Here is a 22254-nt window from a genome sequence, read left to right as displayed (position 1 = left end):
CATCAGGTTCAAGGTGGAGTAGTAAAAGTATCAGCTATGCTAGGGCAAAGCCATCCTGGATCACAGTCAAAGCCTGGGGCTTTCATATTGTCGAACTCAGTAGAAATCTAGACTTTCATACTAGCTCTTCTTCAGATATTCAGTGAAATATCAACTCTTAAGTAAACCGTAAGGTGGTTACACTCACTAAAGACATATCAGAAATACACCTCTGCGTGTCAAACAGCAACAAGTAAAGGGCCTTCAGTGGAAGCTCACGAGGGAAAGAAAGAAACAAACAAACAAAAAAAATACAACTGGCAGAACCAGGAAATAAACCTTCTTCTAAATATCCAAACAAGCCTTTCTGCATCTTATCCTGGATTAATTTTGTGTTGAAGCAGCCAAGAATGTTTTTCCCTATAATTTCCAAGCACCATTGGACATTCTGGACAACGATTCCATTCAGCCAAAGAACTTGTTGTGATATCCCAGAAGCACTCTCCCACCAGTTCTTGGCTTACCAAAATTATTCAGAGTTCTTTGTAGCATTGCAATAAGTGATAGGAGACCGAACAGTCGTACAAAATTGGCAAGATAGGGAAACAGAAAGGGGCAGATGTGTTAATTACACAGTTAACTGGAAGAGATGAATACAAACATACCTGCTACCGAGCACTCAAAGCCTCCAGTTTTGTTACTCACCAGTTCATCCAAGAGTGCCTGTTTATTCTTCCTTTTTATCATCTGTTGTAGTTGTTCTTCCTTCTGTACAAGCAGTCGCCTTTGTTCATTTTCTTGTCGTTCCACCTCTAAAGCTTCCTCCAATTCCTCCTGCTCCCGCGTCTGAAACGGAAACATTAGAAATTCACTCACAGCAGTCTTCGTCTTTGAGTAGACAGAGTTCACCCACAGCTATATTGCCCATCAAAGGACCTAGGGCAGACCAAGTGATGGGAAAGTAGCCAAATTCTACCTTTTAAAGGTCATTATGGATGATGATCACACTGGACAATAAGAGGAGTTAGGAAGTTAGATTTTTTTCCTTGCTGCAATAGAAAAAGCATCCATCTAGATCTCAGTTCTTTAAATGTTAGAGAATTACAGTGGCTTTTCCTTATCTTAGCTCATTGCTCCCACATATCCTATTTCCCAAGAGCTACAAGTAAGTGACAGAAAATATAATTCTCCTACACAGTTCCTGATCAACCCTCCTAGATCAGTTGCATCCTGTATGCAAAACACACTGTGTGGTTATCACTAGTGTAGAAGAAAATCTCTCTGAATATTGAGAAGTTTATGAACTAGAACATGTTTAAGCATGAACTGTGAACGTGTCACATTCCCAAAAAATTAGGTATTTTTCCTACGACTTGGATAATACTTGTGTGCTAACAGAAGTAGAAAAGAAACAATTTACTAGGACAAGGTGACTGAGGTTTCGTTTCAGGATTTACTTCTTAAGTCTTTTTTAACCTGTAAACTATCAAGTCAACTGTATTTGGAACTTGGAGTGGAAGAAAAAAGAGGAGGGCTCAAAGACTACAGAAGCACAGACCGGGGGGATAAAAAAGCATTAAAGCTGAACAACTTCATACTGAAGAGACAATCAAAAGCATGCTAGTTTGCAGGTAAGATGGGACAGGACAATAACATACAAAAACATTTTCCCAAATCATCCTCCCCAGAAGCACTGAAACAAAAGGAAATCCAAAACAGAGAAGTAGAGCGCTAACATTTTATAAGATTTAAATGGATGATTAATCCATAGAAATAGTTTAAGCAAAATATTATTGCAGCTTAATAAAATCTTTTTGTCATTACTAGAAGACCCCAAGTTATATCAGAAAGCACAGTGATATGATATATGCCAGAATATGCTGAAAAACATCCCTTTAACAGGCAGATCAAGCTGGTGGGTCCCAGAGAGGCCCAGTTACTCCTGGATGGAAGAGCTGACAGATCTCATCACTTGCCCCTGAGTCAACCAAAGATGCCTGTACCCTGTAAGTAGCAGTGACACGGGTGAACAGGTCACCGACCAGTGACCAACTGGAACTGGATTGTCTTTGCATTTAACCAAAGGAAACAAACAAAACTCCTCAAGCTGTTAACTGAGGTTATTTCTAAGAATTAAGGGATCTAGTTAGTTCAGTCATCAGAACAAAGAGCTCAGTCTTTAAGACATTCCAAGCCTCTTCCTTGCTTATGTATAAAAGAACTTTGCACTAAAACAAAAGAAAAAAAAATGTAGGAAAGTGCTAACCGATCTAGTCTGAAAAAAACAGTCCAGAAAAAATGTAGTCAGGAATAAGTAAACTGATATACAAACCTAAGCCAGATCAGACTGCAGCAATAACAGAAGAATTATCACAAGTCAGATCAAATTCTTTCTGAACAGACGACCAAATAAAACAGTTAAAAATAAGAGAGCTCAATAGGCAGCAAGGGTTGTGTCAAGCCTGAAGGTAAACTAGACAGTTTCAAGATCGAAAGAGAAGAAGATAATGTTGGTGAAGCCTGGAACAAAGTCAAAATAGCAAACAGGAAGAAATGAATAGAAAAAAAAATGCCACATTCAATAAAGCAAAATCAAGAAAATTTATACACATTCACACCACAGAGTCTGGACAAAGCTATGTCAAGACTGAACAAAGCAGCAAGTGAAATTAAAAAACTAGTACCAAAGCAAAAAGTAAGGTTATACTATGACTGGACAACAGCAGTTGTTTAAGGAAAAAGACAAGTTTGGAAAAACTGTAACCAAGCTGGTCTTTGAACTCAGAGTGCAAGGCATTTTTAAAACATACACAATATCTAGTCATCATTATTTTGTTACAACAATATTTTATATTTATATATAGATACAAAAGAACGACAAGAACCCTTTCCCCAAGAGTTCTTCAGCTTTTTCCATTAACCTGTGTACTTAAACTTTTTCTCCACATGGCCTGGCACCAAATCCAGAGATCTAACAGATGGGTTAGCATACAAGTAGCAAGATCATGAAGGCTTGTATTGAAAGAACAACAAGCAGTTGTTCAAGTCCCGGGGATGACTAGTTCAATAACTTCGGATTTGGATTTGTAAGAAAGAATGACACTCCTGACAACAGGAGTGACAGAATAGAGACAAAAACAACTTACGGGCAATGGATTTGGTGACATTAATTCACTAGTTAGAAACAAAACAGGAGACAATGTGATGCACTTCTTGATCACGATTGATTTTGAACCTCTTGTATGGCAGTGCTACAAGAGACCAACCACCTTAGGATGACACGTGTCAACGTGTTTCTAGCAGAGATGGGAAAACGGTGTTACTTTGTAAGAGGCAGTTAAGATCTCAGCTATAATACTGCTTTCAACTCTGCTCCCTTCTGCCTGCCAAACAAATTCAAACTGGAACAGACAAACGATTAAAAAAAATAATAACACCAAGAGCAACAGAGAATATCTGTGTTTCCGCAGGAGCAAACCACTACAGTGGACGCAATTATTTGTCAGTCCAAGAATGAAGGGATAATGACTGACCATAAGAAGTTTAGGCTAGGAATTAGGACACCCTTTACTATTCAAGGAGTAAAGACAGTCCAGAACCTGACAAAAAGAGCTAGAGAGAAAAAGTACCATTTCAACTTTTGGGAGAGGGGTAAATTTATAGGGAAGATCATGCAGTTTTTGTAATACCCACTGTGGCAAGCTTATTATTATGTTTCAATTGTTCAAAAAGAAATTAATCCAGATTTACTGGAGATCTGGAGACATGCAGGCTTGCCCAGCTTCTACAAGTCAGCCTCTAGCACAACAAGACCGTACAGTACAGAAAACAAAGACCCGGGGGCCTTGGGTGGGCACAGCGTACTGCTGTGCTGCTTGGTATGATCATGCTGTGAGTGCACGTCTGTCTGCAAGTCAGGTAGATGAATGGAAGGTGGGCTGCAGGCAAAGCACCCTGTTATTACGGTGACCCTGGAGGTTGCGCCTACATCATAAAACAAGACGTAGCCGAAGATTTGGAAGGTCTCTTCAAGCTCTGAAGCACGGGACATTGCACAGTGTCAGACACGGGATAACAGATCAGAGATGGACCCCTAGGGAAATTTCCTTGCCTTTAAAAGGAAGAGGTTCAAACAAACATTTTTCAGATTCCAATCTCCTCCTGTGAAATCCTAGTGCTAAAGAAATCACTGGGAGTTTTGCCACAGACTTCAGGGGAGCGAGGATTTCACCCCTACTGATTTGAAAGCAAGTCCTTAGTGCAACTGGAATACAAACACAAAACCTTGTTATGTCACACTCTGGGCAGACATTTTCCTTCAAGAACCGATAACAATGTGTATTTTTATACTGAAAAAAATACTTAACAGATTAAACTTTTCTTACAGAAAGAAATGCTTGCAAGTTTATTTTTAAAGAACAAAATGATAACTGAGCCATATTGTAATGAATACATCTTCAAAGAACCATGTGTTTTGCATACAGATCATGTATACAATACTCCTGATGTTATTGTTACCAGCTCTTGAACAAAAATTTGTATGTTTGTTTCAACATCTTTCATTTTAAATTTTGCATAAACCAGACCTGTGCTTTCCTTCAGTTTTACAGCTCTCTCTTGGGAGCTTCCTAATGTCTGCGTCTGGATTCCCTTTTCCCTTCAGATGAGAAAGGAATGGTTGTCCTGGTGTAGGAATGAACTTGGTCTCTCCTGGATATTATCCAATGACACTGCCAGCATGCATGCAGTAGTGATGTATTAGATGCAGACTTTACTGCTTGTCCCTCTTTCTAAGCCCTTTCCAAAACAAAGGATAATTGCATTTCAACTATCAATTTCATCTCTTTTAAGCAGCCCTAAATATCAGTATCACAGAATATTAGTATACTACATATTTTTGAATACAAAGTGAAGTATGCATAGTGCCTTCAGCTTTGACTTGCTTTTAAGATACCTCATAAGCGCTCCACATTGAACAACCTTTAATTCTTTAGCTAATGAATAAAAATTGTAAGGGAGAGAAATTAAACTAACCAGTTTTATCTTGTTTTTCTGAATGACTTCTTTGTTATCCTTCTGGTACAGCTCCATTTTCTTTTTGGTGTTCTCCAAATCCACATTGTTAGTCAAGTTAAATACTGCATAAATATTAGAAAGACAGAAAACAAAAGCATTAGGTCGGCATGCACTACTACAACAAAGAAATACAAATCATATTCTCTATCACTTCCAGAAACAGACATGAACATCACAATAATAGAATTTACTTAAATATGCCTTGAAAAGCAAGATACTATCTGCTAAATTACTGCAAACTTCAACAGAAGACAGTGATGTTCCTTTAGATTTATACATCTGTAGCAGATGAAAATTTAAGTTTTGCATCCTATTTTGTGAAACCGGTAAGGACATACATGAATAATCATGATATTCTCAGTAAAACACTGACCTTTTTAAGACCTAAGAACACAGTTATTCCTGTAAAATGAAGTTAGACTAAAACATATGCATTGTAAGAAAAGGTTAGAAATTAAGCTGTTCTATTCCATAAGATCATCTAGTGCACAAAGAATACAGAGATTGAATTTTCAGGTACACATAAAATTCCTGTAATTTGATGACTTAAAAGGCACCAATGTACAATTACCTTTATTATGAAGAATCTGTAAATGCATCCAGACTAATGGGTTAAAAGACATTCTTTTGATACCTCTTGGTAGTGACAGACTGTATCTCACATAATTACAAGCCAGCAGGGTCAGCCAGCAGGCTCCATAGTTCAGCAGAACATTCCCAATTATCTACATATGGCATGGCATATACCTCAAGAAATTGAACAGTTTCTATAACCAACAGCTTGAAAGATGTAGATGGTTTGGATGACTCGTAATTCGATACAGTGCCTGAGCCTTTCACCTCCAGGTCACTGGTTCAATTGTGGGTCAAGTGAATTCCAACTGAAAGCCATTATCACTGTGAAGGCGCTTGGTGTTTGCCATCCAGAGCGGATGCTGGGCTCACACCCACATCCCTAAAGCTACTGCAGACCATGAACATACAGCGTTCTCCCCCAAAACCTCAATGAGCTTTGGTTACGTGCCTACAGTAAGGTTACAGGAGCAGCAGAGAAATTCGCATGGCCGTTGATAAATCCCTCGCAAGAGAACGATGGCACAGGGATTGCGAGAAGCCAAACCCTCAGGAAGAGAAAGCGGTTCTAGTGAAAACACTAGCACAGGGCCTGGAAGACTTTTATTCACTTCTCTATTTCTGGTTTCTCGAGTGACTAGGGCCAAATAAACCCTGGGCACATACACAAGAAACTCTGCAGCAGTACAAGACCAATAGAGAGAAATAGAAGGAAGAAACACGAAGTCTGTGTGACCCATGAGAACAGCCCCCATCTCAGTTTGGTAAAGGTTGACAATGCTTATTCTTTTCTCCTCTCCACAGGTAACATGGCAGAAATTAACTTTCAGGAGGGTTCTAGGTAAGAAACCTCAAATAGCCTAGACTAACAAACCAGCTGAGAGGAACTAAACAAAGAGCAAGAAATCAAAGCAGAGATCAGTTACTGGGGGTGAAAGGGGAAGGCTGAAAATGCAACAGCCGTGAGGTTCAGCTCAGAGCAACGCAGCCACACAGCACCTCAGTACTGCCAAGCAGCGGTGGTCCTGCTCTCACGTCCATCCCAGGCGCAGGTCTCACCTCTGCTCCGGCTGCAGGACTCTGGGTGCTCTGCGGTGTCAACAGAAACTTCTCAGTAACCTGAACTGGCTCAGCAAAGGGGATGGACGAGTGCCAGAGATGGTGCAAGGGAAGTAATAGAAGTGTACAGATGGGAAATAAGAACGCTCTCTTTCCAGGAGTACAGATGCAACATTATCTTATTTCTATAAAAAAAGTATTCAGCCCTTCCTTGAACCACAGCAAAAGGGTTAGGCGGGATATAATTGAGAAATTCCTAACCTTAAAACAAGCAAACAAAATGCTCTATTTATTATTTTTCCTCTTTTCCAAATAATAAACAATATCAAAAGGACTGACATTTTAATTCAGCCTGGCTCCTGCAAAACAGCTCAACTCCTCCAGCCCCTACCCCACCGCCCCAACTTCAGAAGGGATGCGAGAAGCAGGTTGGTTTTGTGCCTTAAGCATTTGATCGGGAATCAAAACCTGGGTTCAATCTCCAACTTGGCTACTGTTCCAGGGTAGATCATTTGCCCTCTGAACTGGGGGAACCACATCTGTGAGAACTACAAGCAGGAGAATAAAGCTTCTTTTTTCCTATACATATTCTCCTTTATCTCCTTACTATAGTTACTTGCAGCACCTATCTCAGTGTTGTCTTGATCTCAGGTGGAGTCCCTGGGCATCACTATAACCCAAAAACACCGTGCTGAGAGTCCTGTGACTTTCAGAGCTCAGCTCCTTCGTTTTTGGAAGCAAGTTACCCATTTCAATTTTTTTTTATGTCCCTCTCCAGAAGGTATAAAAACATTTTCCAATTTGGTATTGCAATAAACATACACTTTCTGGATATGGCAGCATTCCCTTAATAAAACACATTATTTCAGTCTAAATCTTTTGTATTTTAGTGGAGATTTGACCTCCAACTTTCTAGCCTACAGCCTCCAGCTGACAATCAGCTTCATATTTGAGTGTGATGGCAGAGAAGAATTGTCATGTGAAAATGCTGGCATACAACCAGGGCTCCGCAATGACAGCAGCTGCATGGGAATGTCAGCACTTCCTACAACTTAAATCCACACACCAGCTCCCTAAACTCTTCAATGACGACACAAGAAAGAAATAGCATATGAGACATGCTGTGCTAAGCAGGATGTCCAGATGCCACCTTCAGGTGCAAGAGGAGGAACACGATGAGATGCCAAATGCCTTTGGGCTGCTGAATATCATGGGTATTTCTCTAAAAATAATCCAGCAATAAGCTGATGACCAAAGTTTTTGCAACTATTGCTGCTTGAAACACTCGGGTTTTTTTGTTTGTTCCTTTCTCAGTTATCGTTAATTACTCAACAAGACACAACCTAGGTTTGTAAAACACCAAACATAAGACTTAAAACTCATACTGGGGAAAGCAGGCAAGTTTTAGACACAGGCAGATGCCTGCCTTTATTTAGAACTACACACAGAAGTGAGTATATCTTGCTATTCAATATAGCAAGTGTTTATTTCTTAAACAGTGTTTGAGAAATCATCAATATCCACCCACGTAGATTCGCTTAAATGATCGCTGCTCTGCTCACGGCAAGGTGAAAGGTTCCTTTCTCCTTCTGTTCCCCTGCTGTGGCTGGAAGCCCCGGGTAAAATCCTCCCGGCAACTGGATCTCCTTGCACCATGCTGGTTCTGCTCTGCCAGTCTTACTCTGTCACTTGAGGAGATGGGAGGACAGCAACAGGCAGAAAGATTCAAGTTTCCTACACCCTCGAAGACCAGAGCAGATTTCTCCCATTGAACATTGACTTGCAGCCATCGAAGAGGAACATTATCTCAGTCCTACACATCCTTAGCTGTTGCTCTTCAACAAGCACTAAGTGGTCCACGTTTCGAGATTTAACATACCAAAGAGCTACATTTTGTGGGAACAGTGTTAGGACCTGGATGTCTCTATCCCAAGATCAGTGTCAGCAGCTGTCCTTGAATAAACGCAAAGAATTATCTTCCCTCCTACAATAAACATCCTAGCAGCAAAACAAACCGTGTTCTTTGACGCTGCACAGTTATCAGTGGCCACCCACCCAGCGAAAATACCTGCCAACATGTTTTCATGAGTTTCAAACGTCTCTCCATCAATATTTAGGGAATACAGATTCTTGCCATTCTATCCTCACAATTAAAATTGTCAAGTCCATTTTGTAAGGGGGACTAGCCATGAAAGACAACTGAAAAATTATTTTTCTCTTCTGTGTCCCCTCCACAATTTACCTGGCATTTGATTTGGTTTGATTTGGGTTTTGCCAGAAATTTACTTTTAATATAATTCTTCCAGATATATTTAAAAAAGGAAACATATGTAAAACTAGAAGAACCAGAAAGAGTTAAAAAAAAAAAACCTCACATGCTCTACCTACCCTGAAAAAACATTGGTATAGGTCTGAATATGACTGGCAAAGCAGATGGCTAGTTTGAAAAGGTTTCAAAGAGAAGACAGACTTATTTTTGTCCATGTTGAAATATAGCATAAGCTGATATAAGAGGCCTGAAACCCTTCAGGGAAAAGAAACAGAAGCTGTTTTGTATGCAACAATTATTTATCTACTTATCCATCTCACACTGGTTGGTTTATAAATTGACTTGCCTTGAGACATCTGTTGAAGTACAACAGGAAGACTATTGTGTTTTCCTGAAACATTTCATTCTATTTAGGTAAAACTCCCTACTGCTGAAATTCAGCCTTTACAGGGAGTACTTTGCTGCTGTAAAAAAAATAAACTTTTATTGTGCGCTCCTATTATAAATGCAAAAGCATTTTCCTAATTATTATAAAGGAAACAAAAAAATTTGAGGCAAAAGTTTGGATAACATGGCATAATAAGTTGTCCAGAGATGCAGCAGTATGAGTGCATGTTGCTCCACTGCACAACTGCAAATTAAACCCACCCAAACCTCCTCTGAGATACTGCAAGTTTTCTGAGATTTCTCCTCCTAGCTCCTTAAGAGACAGTGATGTTACTATGTTAAAATATTTGCTTTTCAAATATTAGGCACACTGCCTCTCTGCCAAGATAGATGATTAGTCCAGTGACCTCGAAAGTCCGTTCCTATGTTGATCCTTTCTCCTCTCAGGCACAATCCACTTAAAGCCTCCACCTTTCACTCTCTCTACTTCTAGCTGAATCCAGCTAGTGGGAGACACAGACTGGGCACAAGGAATGGTCACTCCATGCATCGAACTCTCCTGTAAGAGACATTAATGAATTATGGATGACTACAATTGCAAACAGAGGAACAAAAAGAACAGTAAATCATAATATATGTGCCAGCGTATGGCTGACACTACTGTGACAGTCAAATTATTGTAAGCTTTATGAAATTTTGTTATTCGACTGGGATGGAGTCAAGATCAATTTTTATTTCTTAAGGAGAAAAAAATGATTGTGTGCTACTTAAGCAATAAACCACAGTAAGTTAATCAGCTCTCTCTTCCAACCATTAACACTTCTCTAACCTCCTCCCCCTCGCCCTGTCCACAGGGCACCTAACCAGAAAAAAAAAAAAAAAAAGAACAAAATTGCCTGTGATTACCTTGCAAAATACAGTGTTTGATCCACACTGTTGGCATGAACCAGCCCTAAATTTAACAGATACTTAGTAATTTTTATCAACAGTATTCCTCCCACCCTACCACAAACAACCCAGCCATTACCATCTTCATAAATAGCCAGCTGCAGACTGGGACTGGCAGAAGAGCAACTGCTTTGGGCAGAGCACTATGAACGGAGGCACAACCACGTCCCCCGTCCATGCAGGGAGTCCAAAGCTACTGTGGCACCTTAGGTCAGTGTTTTCCATGTCTGAACCTACCCATGTCCCCATACTTTTAAGAGGAGTAGTCTGGAGGGAGAGGAGATGGACTAGATCTTTAGAGGTCCCTTCCAGCCAACATTTCTGGGATTACTACAAAGCAATTGTCAGGAAAAAATAAAACCCAAAACTAAGCCAGGAAAAATCTTGTTAGGCATTATTAGTTATTTCTGTTTATCCTCAGTTGTCTTTTATTGCGACAATTTTCCAGAAAAACACCCTGGCATGCTACTGACTGATTCAAATCCCTCATCCCCACCAGATCTAAGAAAGATCGTTTTGGCTGGAACGGCGCGGCACTGAAATCTTTGTTCAGACGAGATGGCTGAAACAGACCTTTGATAAAGCTGCCCTTTTTCATACTGAGTTATTCCCATTGTTAGCAGCAGCAATACCATCTTTGCGCGCACACACGGAGGAAAAAGACCACAAAGAATAAACAACATAACCCACAAGCGATCGGAGATAATAAAATCCTGCCTATCCGAGGATCACTTGTCTGACAAATGTTCTGAGCAAGACAAGCCACCAGGCAGCTGGGATTGCACAGTCTCAGAGAAGTGATGAGGTACTGGAATCCGAAGGGCACAAAAACGGTAGCCTCCTTCCAAGTTGAATGTACTGAATGTTTTAAAAAGCAATAATTACTATTAGGAATCGTGTTGCGGTAATGCCTAGAGGCCTCATTCAGGTATCAGGAGAACGGTGCCAAGCAGTGTGTGTACACGGGCTAGGAGGCGGGCCCTGCTTTGGAAAGCTTTCATACCAGGTTTTCAAAAACTGGCTGGGAAGATACCCTGGGGAAGAAGAAAACCTCGTGGAAAACACAAGCAAAGTTTGCATGATGTCCAGAGACTGCAACCTGTAGTACCACTCGAAGGTTTAACCTTGTCCCTCTCAGGGACACAGACCTGCCTTATTCCAGTAGATGTTGCACGTACCTTTCCCAAAAAACAGGTTTTAACCTTTTCACTTTATTTTTCTTCCTAGTGTTAATGACAACAAACTGTTTACAATGTTCTCAAATTGTCCAACTGATTTTTCGTCTGGGGAAAGCCTGCTTTAAAATGTGGTTTCTATTTAAAGCCTTGTATAACACATTTTAGCCCAAAGCGTTATTTAGTGGCTACATTCTAAACCACTTAAAAATGTGTTCTTTATAATAGAAATCTTAAGAGGTGACTACCCTGATGTTTGACCTTTTCCCCCCACCTCTTTTGCTGTACCACCCAACACTTTCCTTTAAACAGAAAAGCCTGTAGATATAATACACCTGATATGAAGGGGGAAAATGTGTTTCAAGTGAGACCATACATCAATCGAACGAGACGCTGCAAACGTTGGAGCTGATCTACCTGAAACATTTGGAAAAACTGTCAGAATCGTGCCAGGGTCACGTGCAGTATATGAATACAGGATGTTTACATTTTGTCTCTGCCAAGCTAGCACTTGATTTTGACCCCCCCCCACACCCCAACAACAAGATAAGAAACAAAACTTACAAGCAAGCAGAAAACGGGGTAACGCTGCACTTTTTATCACTTCGACCTTCTCAAAGGAAAACTGGAAATTTGCATCAGGGGGAAGCAAGGGGAAATCTGGTTCTCTGCTGCCCGGCTTCCTGAGCTGGCAGCCCCACCACCCGCCACCAGCCACTGCCAACCTGCTGCACGTTGGCCCCACGAGGCAAAGCTTTGCTCCGCATGACTACCCTCTTTCTTTCCCTTCTCACAGCCCAGTTTCCCATGTGCGCAAATGAGCAGGGAATTCACACACACAAAGAAAAGGAAATTACTAGTCCTACTAGCAAAATCTGAAATACCACAGAGTTGAAGATGCCTCCAACACGTTGTTCAGCCGTGCCGCACGCAACACACACAGCAAAAATGCTGGAAGAAGTCTGGTACGTAGCAGTAGTGTGACAACTGTCAGGTGGAGAAGAGTTCAGGGAACCAGGAACAATCACCAAAGGTTGAAAGGAAAATACGTGCAAGGAGCTTTATCACCAGCGAAAGGAGAACAGGGCTTATATTCTTATCAGAGGTGTTGTTCTTGAATCTAACCAGCCCTCCGGCTTCTGGTTCTACCTAAGCAGTAGATCATAAAGTTAGTAGATCATAAATATCTCCTTAGACTCTGAAAACTTAGAGCCTTCTGACTGCACCCCTTCCTTCCTCTCATCACCCTGGACAATGCATGAAGAAATGAGGAGATACTTGGCCTTCCTAGTCCTTTTAGTAGTTTAGGTGTCACTTTCCAGCAACTAATTTCAATTCCTGACAGCTCCATTTATTGAGCTTCTATGTTATGCATTTGCAGGACGAGCAAAATCACAGATAAATTCACTCTTCTTCACAGAGTTATGAAGACCAGCTGTGAGCTCTGCTGCTTCGAAACCAAGTTGCCATCAGAGGCTCTGGAACCATTTGAAATTTAACAGCCTAATCCCAAGAGCAGGAGAATCATAACATTCTGCACGAACTGATGAGGTTCAGGCAATTTCAGGCAAAGCTTCAACTCCCTCGTTGCAGATACCAAAAGCCCATGTAAGAGCAGTAAGTGGGAAACCTGTATTTAATGCTACATAAATAAAAAGCAGTTTTCCTTTCCATGAGCACACAGCCTCTTCCAGGATCGTCTGGCTAAGCTGCAACCATTCTTTCTACTCCCTCCCTCCTTCCCATACACCATCCAAAGAAGTATACAAACAGAACTACACCCACTCTCCTCCAGATATTTGGACCCGTATGAGTGTGCCTGGTGTTTCCCAGCCACACGATTTAGCTCTCCAGCCTCAGCCTTCTGATGCCAACAAAAACATGACACATTACTCACAGCAGTAAGCGTACTGGATACATTGCTACAAAACAGCACAGTGCAAAAATGAGCAAGGGCTTCTTTGAGAAGCTGAAAGGGAGTGGCATCTCCATGTTTTCCTTCAAATCGCATTCACTGCCTCTTTTGCACTTTCTAAGCCATCTCTTCTTCTTCCAGGACTGAAAAAAAGAAAAGCCTCAGAAGCTTATATAAATCAAGAAAAAAAAAAAAATTAGGAGTCACCCGTTTGAACACATCCATGTTTTCCTAAGCAAAATCCATCACTCCACCATAAATCACAAGTCACCCTAACGAAGGAGAAGAAAATAAACTCCATTGACAACACAGTCCCTTTCCAAAGGGCAAAGTTCTACTTCAACTAATCCAAAGAGAAAGAAATCAATGTCTCTTCCTAAACCTCCTCCTTCTACACAGCAACAGAAAATGCTACCACAGTGGTATGTAAGGTCATCAGCTTCAAAGCAGCTTCAACTACTGTAACATGCAGAAGCAAAACTGACAAAAGACACCATATGGCTTCTGTCATGGTTGATAAAGCTAATAGAGGCATATAATGAAAATTTGAATTTCTCTTCTGTTTAATCTTTCACAGTGTAGCACTGACAATGGCCTGCAAGCCTTTCTTTTCCACCTATAAAGCACTACTTCCTCTTTGAATCATGTTTTTCCTCTGGCAGATAAAACGTTTTACTTAACGGTGTCCTACAGTTCAGCAAATAGGATTGAAACGTACAGAAAAAAAATAATTAGATAAACATCTGACACTATGATAAATCCTTTTACAGAAACTCAGCTTAGACATGCTCATAGGCAGTCAAGTCAGAAGATAAAAGCCTCTCATGAGCACAGCACTTCAAAAAATGCAAGCATTAAGACTTACCAATTTCTTCTATTTCTTCCAGGAAATCATTATATTCACTTAGACTGGGAAAGTCATCCTCTCTTTTATTGTATCTTTGAGAAAAGAGAAACAAGCATTTATATAACACACACAGATGAAATTTCAATTCAACAAGGCTCTTGCTGCAAGCATATTAAGTATTGACCTAGTTTTATCAACAATGTGCTTTGTGACTCCCACAACTGACCAGCGCACGGTCTTTAACAGGAGGCAGAAGTGCTTGTTATAAAGGAAAGGAGCTGGTCTGGTATAAATCAGTGCTATCTGTGCCTACTGTTTGCAGATTATTCTTCCAGTGTTGCAGGTAAACAGGAGCCCAGAGACTATTAGTACATAGTAATTTCCAGCCAGGGCTTCACCATGAAAAACCTGTTAAAGGCAGAGACAACAGTAACGCCCACAAGAAAAGCTTTTTCTACAAGTATCAGAAAAGGGAGTTTGGTTCTTTGCCAACCACAGAAAGCTTATGTCAGCAGCAAACTGAAATGCTACGTGATTATCTTACTCCCTATCAATAGATCATTCCAGAACTCATTTATCCAGCTCCTGATAGCTGGAAGAAGTAAAGAACTGAAGGGACAACAAGTCTGGTGAGAACATGGACAGGCTCTGAAAGTCAAGACACACAGGTTTTCTTCCCAAGAAAACATAAAGCTGAGATTCTGCCTGCTCTGCAAACCAAGATACATGACACCCAGGAGTATAAAAATCGAATTCTGAGAAGTCAAGCAAAATTCCAATTTGGAGGATTTTTTTGCCTACTAAAAATTAATCTGGCAAATCCAAACGGGTCAAATATTTTACATTTTCTGTTCAAAATATGCTTTGTGCTTGGTCAACTAAGCTGACTTCATTCCAGCTTGACTTTTGTTTGCTTCAGTAGACCTTATTATCAGACCTTAAAATTATTACTTTCCACATCAGCATCTTGGTATCCAAGAAAACAATTTCCCTACACCTCAGCAATATCATAAGATTCATTTTGCATCATACTAAGTCTCAGACAAAGGCTGCCAAGCTTACAGTTTACCTGTATGTTTAGTTTTGTACAAGCAACTCTCTAAGTTTGCTACATTCCATTAGGTTTTCTTTTAACAATGCATCAACTGGCCTGCTTATTTTCCTCATAAAATGTTGTTTCATGGCCACAAGGAGTGAGACGTAATTTTAGATGTAATTTATCTCAATTGCAAGAGCTCTTAAATCTGCCTGACACAAGGCTTGTAAGCAAGCATTTCCACTAACAATTGCTGTGTGAAGTAGAAAACAATGTGAACATGGCTTCTCTTTTGTCCATTTTCAGTCGGAAGGGCGCTAGCCTTCAATTCTCAGAACAGGTCCCCAGGCAACAAAACAATCTCGGTCCTGCTTCTCGCCCTACTCCCATGATCACCCCCTCCAAGGGAAAGCAGCTGTAGTCCTCCATACGTAACCACCTCCACTTCGAAGGCAGGTCTTTGCCAAAAGTATACCACACAGAAACACCCAACGTTTTCTACTGCTAAGCAGGAATTCCTCTAGGCTACGCTGAGACTTCATTCCTCAGTTGTTGCATAGTCAGATTCTCTGAAATCCCTCCATATTAAATGGAGTCAAGCTATGTGATGGTGGTGGTGGTTTTTTGGGGGGGAGAAGGGGGACGTTTTTTAAATAACTACTGGAGGAATAAGTCAATTTTTGGAAACGATGATCCCTGAAATATTCACGTTCCATTCTTTGAACTGGTGACACTCACATTTTCAGCACCTTCTTACGAATTTCCACTTCCTTGTCAACAGCAGGATCCTCAAAGAGCTGTACCCTGAAGTTACTTTTCCGCAGGGGGGTATCGCACTCGTGGCAGTTCCCAGCCCCTCTTACAAACAGCAGCTCCACGCAGCTCTCGCATCTGAGGAAGAAAGGAAGAGTAAAAAGGCAGGCACATGTTAAACAGTAACTGACACAGAGGATTGTCCCCCCCCCTTTTTTGGTGCTCCCACACGCATTGCATCGCCCCTTTCTTTCCCTTTTTACACCCAGTACCACCGGGCTCTGCAGCCCTTCCCGCGTACCCAACAACTGCAACGAAGCACAGGCTCTCCCCCAGGGCAGGAAGGAAACGACCAACCTCAGCAGCACCATGGTATTTACTCGCCCTGCCCGAACAGCTTGCCTCTTTGCTCTGGCTCAAAGTTAATCCAGGGACAACGATGTTCTTTGCGTCAAGGGGAAGTTTGCTCATGGACACTGCCAAACTTATCGCACACAGACTAGACGGCAATATCCTTATTTGCACTACCTGGCAGCACAGAAAGCCCCAGTGATGTTCTCAGTGCCATCCTCAGTGCAAGCAGGGATACCAGATCTTGCTTCTCAAGATCTTCAGATCTTCCAAGCACCCACTGCTATCACCACGTTACAACTGTTACAGCAAACCTGAGCTAAACTCCAGCCCAACACAACTAAAGGAATCAAAAAAATTCTCTATACTATTTTTACCAGTGCCCAGCTCTCCTCTGCCTTCTGCAAAGACTTTTAAAATGGCACATAAATGCACTTCTTATCCAGGCTGCACAGAAATAAGGCAATACTACCTTTCTGGCTTTATTTCTTCTGTCTTAACGAAGATTGCAGATTTTAAGACAATGCTTGTAACAAGTCAGCTGGCATTAAATAAAGGGAGAACACACAAGAAAGCTAGTTATTTTAAATAAAAAGAAAGCATTTGCGTACTAATAAGCACAAATTTCCAGCAGAGGACAACACCTGCTGCAGTCATTTCCTGCTGCTACGGGGGCAAGAGGGTGTCTATTTATAACTTTGGTATATCGAAGCCAAGACAGTTGTACATTAAGGGCTAGGCTGCATCGCACCTTCACAAACTCAGCACAAAACTAAACAAGTTAAGAGAAACAATACTGACAAGGCTGCAAAGGATCTTAAACAAAACCCTCGCCCCGCCGACCTACTCCCAACTCGACTGGTTCCAGTACGCTCAGAGCAGAGCTGGCCAGAGCCAGCTAGTTCTGCCCAGCTTCTGTTTTCAAGATTAGAAAGCGCAAGGCAAATTCAATTGTATCTTACAATTTAAAAAAGAAAAAAAAAAAGTGCAGTTTTTTTTTTTTTTTGTCAACAGCAGCAGAACTGCAGTTTCGTAACGCATCTTGCAGCTGACTGCACCAAAGAGCGAATCTGGGATTTACTTAGACATTTTCCAGCCCAGGAATTCCTCTAGTGAGAGGAACAAACACATTTAAATATGATTTATCTGTGAAGGGAGAGATCAAACCTTTTGGCACACTACATCTCAAAGCCAGAAGACGTCGGGACATCAGCTCAGGAGTTGCCCTTCTCTGTGAAAGCCTTTTAACTCGCTATCATGGCAGAAGCAACACCGAGTGAAAGAGAGGGGGAAAGGAAGGGAAAGGCTCTCGTCTGCTTCCCCCGACCAGTCTGTGCACGCAGCAGCCCTGTACCTAAGGACAGTTTCGCCATCTCCTTCGTTTTGGCAGCCAACGCTGTTTGTACCTCTCTCAACATGGCAACTGAAGTACTGGGGGGGGGGGGAAAAAAGCCTGTCTCCTCCTCCCTGTTTTTAAGTTACAGAGAAGGGAGTGCAAGGCTCCAGAACTTGGCAGGTGGATCCAAGCGCAGGTGTTTGTATTGTTTTTTAGCGTGGTGTTGCCTAAGGAGCAACAGAGCCGGGGCTCCGTGCGCAAGACATGAGCACAGACAGAAGCACCTGAAACTGTTTCGTTTTTTTCCCCTTTTCCCTCAATCAAAGACATTTCAAGTTTACACAGGACTTGACTAAGGACAACACCCCTCCTTGCAAAAGCACTCCAGTGCTGCGGTGCCTTCCCAGACGGGGCCTGGTGTTTCTAAGGCTAGAGGACAGCCTGCCACGCACAGGAGCCCACACTTTGCTACAGGAACCCCGCATCGGCCGGCCGAGCTCTCTCTCACTCACTCACGCACGTCCACCCGTGTATTTACCCACACATGGCTCCTCTGGAAGTCAGAGGTGGCTATAGGAGACATGTCGAGGGCAGGACGGGACTCGGCCCACACCTCGCCTCCTCGCCATCTCCCGACAGATTTAACGCACACGGTCGGGTAGATCCAAGCTTACTCCCTGGCAGACCTGTCATCCTCGTCCCCACAAGCTGCAGCCGCTTTCCCAGAGATGACAAGCACACTTGGTCACGGGTTTCCATCTTACTCCTGGCGAAGGAGAAAAGCCACTTGCAGGATTCCTGACAAACGAGCTCCTCGGGGTCCTGCCGCCCACTGCTAACTGCAACGAGCGCGGTGCTCACGTGAAGAAACCCCCCAAAACCCCTGATCTCACACCATGCTGAGCACAAAACCAAAACCAAGCTGCGCCTCACACTGAGACCGTGAACAATACCACAAGGCTCTGCAGAGATGCAGCAAAGGGCCTCAAGTCTGTGATTTTTTTTTATTTATACACATATACATGTTTATATACATGGTATGCATCTGTGTTACAAGTGTTCTTGCTTAAAAATCAGTCTACACATTTGGTCAAAACTTCATACAACTGGTTGAAGAGAACAGCTTCACATGAGATCTGAACACCAATCGCTGGTTCTCGTCTTCATGAAGAGATAGTACGGCCTCTGGGACCTGTGTTTCATTTCACACATTCACTAAAATATCTCAATACCTTTTAGGTTTAGCTTTTTATTCTGGTAATAGGTGAAGATAACAAAAAAAATACCCCAGGAGTTACTCACACGCAGACAGCAGAGGAAGACTATTAGTAATGTCACCAACAAAAGCAATCGCATCATCTCCAGGAATAAAGTCTCCTGGTCCTCCACAGCAGGACAATAAATAGCAGTACACTCGCTTTCATTTCCGTGGACGTTGGCTTGATCCGTCTTTTTCTTCTTTTTCATCGCCATGAAATATTAAATGAATGGCTCAGCCTAAGCGGTCTACAACAACGCCACATTTTTGAGGAAAACAAGTAATAAAGCATCTAGATGGTCGGCAGCACCAATGCTCAAATAGCCCTACATGCCTTATATACACTTCAATGGTCAAGGACTTCAGGATCCTACTAAAAATGCTTCTGATACATTGCGGAAGAGAAGCAGAAGTTCCTCTCCAGAAAAAATAAGATATTTAACAACTAAATTACACTTACTGGAACCTCATGTGTGTTTTGGACAAAGTGCCTCCAAAGGATAAAAGATTTGTGCCCAAATCTGCATTCCCTCACCCCACACACACGCAGACTTCATGTAGGAAGGATGGGAGACGAGGCATCAAGCCTCTTGGACATCTGAACAGATGAAAACATCTCACAACATTAGCATAGCTTGATGGCCCCACTCACTTTTCTAGCTCGGCTGGCAACAGAACAAACAAAACAAAGGAAGATTTTCACAAGCAGGAGAACTAGATAACCCTTTCTTAAATTTTAGATTCTGCTGAGCATAGCACAAATTTGCAGGACTTAGATATGCAACCATTAATCATTTCAGAAAAAAACCTTTATGGCTTTTGCTGTTGACTAGGATTATTACAGAATGAGTTACTACCCTTCTTTACAAAGATTATTTTTAGTAGATACAATTATTAAACAGAGTCAAGTATTTAGAATCCCTAAGACCCTCTTTTCCAGCTTTTATAACCAAGATGTTTCTGTTATTTAAAGTAACAGGCAAAATAAATGATCCTCTCTACTGTGGAAAAGTTTAGATTACAAACATAATACAGACTTCAATGTATAGCCAAGACTTGAACTACAAACAAAAGGAAGGGACGGAATCAGCAAGAGAGATATGTTTTCACTTGTTCCTCAGTTCTGATGTCAGAGGGAAATTTACTTACAGAATCGGAACGATCCTTGATTTATAGATAGGGAACATGAAAAACAAACATAGAAAACACACACAAGAAAGGTTACTGTAGGAAGACATCTCGATTTTTCAATCAAAGATGCTTCTAAGGACATTCGCAGGCTTTTTGCTTAGCTTGGGCTAGACAACTGCGTCTTGCACAAAGATTCTTGAATTGGGGTATGAATGGCCCAACGTGGAGCAAGCAGCTGTCAAACCTGTTTATTTCACAACCTTCAGTACATTTAGCAAGTACTTATAACCCACGGTGGTTTCTGCTGCATAGCCAAGAGTTCATCTACTATTTGCAATTGGCCATTGCAGGTTTGTTTTCCAAAACCAGGCTGAGGGACCAACAGGCACATCCTAGAAGGCAGGTTCTTCCTCGAGCACGCAGCAGTGATGAACTCTCCCTGATCCAAGAAGCTATGGGATCTGAGTGAAAGCAATTGCTTTCTTCCACATTACAGGACAGGGAGCACAAACAGAGGAAAAAGAAGCACGACTGCGATGATGCCAAACACTTCTGAGAGCCTCGGAACAAAGGACCTTATGAGACCAGTAGCTCTCAGATGAGAAGGGAGCTGGGAGCAAAGTAAGTCTCTTTTCACAGCTCAACTTCAGGAATTTAGAAATCCTCATTAAAGTACTTGCTGAAGGAGCTCCCTAGTCTTTTGGGCCATCTCTACCCTTCCGTGCCCACAAAACACAAGAGGGAGCCTGGAGAAGATGCTCATTGCTCCCTCCTTCCTCTGCTGTTCAGATTCTGTGCAGTCTTAAGAATGAGAATTTTGCTGTTCTCACCTTGTAAGGAGACAACTTCCGAATGCTCTCAAAACCTTATTTGGCCGGAAAATCCATGAATCCATGATCCATGTCCTCAACCAGTACACGAGCAGTTCTCACAAGCAGTTTACGTGCCATCTAGAGATTACAGCTCGTTACAGCAGCAAGGCATTTCAGGTTTCAGGCAGAAATCACAATTCTAGCCACCAACAAATGAGTTTTTTTAGAACACCGCTTATAAGCTATCTTCAGTCTGCAGCTCCCCTCTGCTCAGCCCACAGTAACATGCACTGCAAGACAAAACCTCAGAGATCACTTTGCTAACATTTACATTTTTTTTCAGAAATACCTAGACTCCAGAGAGCTGATCTTAGCTTCTCCTTTAAATAATAAAGCATAACCAAAAAAAGGCTCCGGTACTCTGTCTATATCTGTATTATGTCAGTTCTCAGCATCATCTGCCAAGCTGCTAAGCATACAATCTTTCCTTTAGACTATTTATATCTTTTGGGAAAAGGATGCACGGGTACACTTTTGTTTCATTTCTGTTCTGTCAGACGAGTTCTGCTCCATATTGCAGAAAGGAGGAGGTTAAATGAACCCAGACATCTCAAAAATTCATAAGACACTCAGCCACAGTTAACCCTGTTTTCCAAACACCCATATACATGCCCTGACCATCCTGCAAACACTACAGACCAGTACATCTCAACTGCACTTACCAGAAAGAAAGCAGACCAGGTAGTGGTTGAACTACAGTCTTGAATGACTGGCATTTAAAGCAAAAAAAGACATACTGAGTGAATTAATAATAAACAGAAACATTCCCGCCACCCATTGTGTTTCAACATCTCCATTACAAAACCATTTCAAGTGTCTTGGACTTGACAAGAGGATTTTGCTGCAAGCTGAAACTTAACTCACTCAGTACACAAGCCTTTTCTTTTTCCTCAGTGCCCCTTCAAAAATTAAAGAAAAACCTTTTATGATATTAACTATGGATAGTAAATAGAAAATATTTTACAGATATTTAAATAAAGTGGTTCTTCACAAGGTACTAATGCATACTCAATTAAGCACACAATAATAAAAACATATCTTGTGGCACATTTAACTCAATTGAGTCGAAGTGACAGGCCAATGCTTGACAGGCCAATTCTTGACAACTCAAGAGCAGCTGTGTGGCATTGAGAAATAAGTTTTCACAATGACTAGGCATACCAAAATCAATAGAAAATTTACCCAATGTACCAGAATAACTACTTCAAGCCCATTACAGTCTACTGGGCAAACACATGCGCTAAAATAATAATCCAGCTATGTCAATAACCCCTTTATTCTGTTTTATT

The 22254-nt window shown here is 41.5% G+C and overlaps 1 protein-coding gene across 2 annotated transcripts in view; it reads right to left on the bottom strand.

The window, feature by feature from the left end:
• The window catches only part of MNAT1 (MNAT1 component of CDK activating kinase), a 124589-nt gene that overhangs the window by 72783 nt on the left and 29552 nt on the right, over positions 1-22254 (bottom strand). For both annotated transcript variants that reach the window (XM_040560555.1, XM_040560556.1), the window contains exons 2-5: positions 16003-16155; positions 14247-14320; positions 5014-5117; positions 685-825 (exon numbers count right to left, since the gene is read on the bottom strand). In XM_040560555.1, coding sequence (XP_040416489.1) covers positions 685-825; positions 5014-5117; positions 14247-14320; positions 16003-16155 — 472 coding nt within the window. The remainder of the gene's footprint in view (positions 1-684; positions 826-5013; positions 5118-14246; positions 14321-16002; positions 16156-22254) is intronic.

Source organism: Cygnus olor, chromosome 5 (genome assembly GCF_009769625.2).
Source record: "Cygnus olor isolate bCygOlo1 chromosome 5, bCygOlo1.pri.v2, whole genome shotgun sequence".
In the NCBI taxonomy this organism is placed as follows: domain Eukaryota; kingdom Metazoa; phylum Chordata; class Aves; order Anseriformes; family Anatidae; genus Cygnus; species Cygnus olor.
Note: the sequence above shows the minus strand (reverse complement) of the source record. Positions and strands in the feature narration are given on the sequence as shown.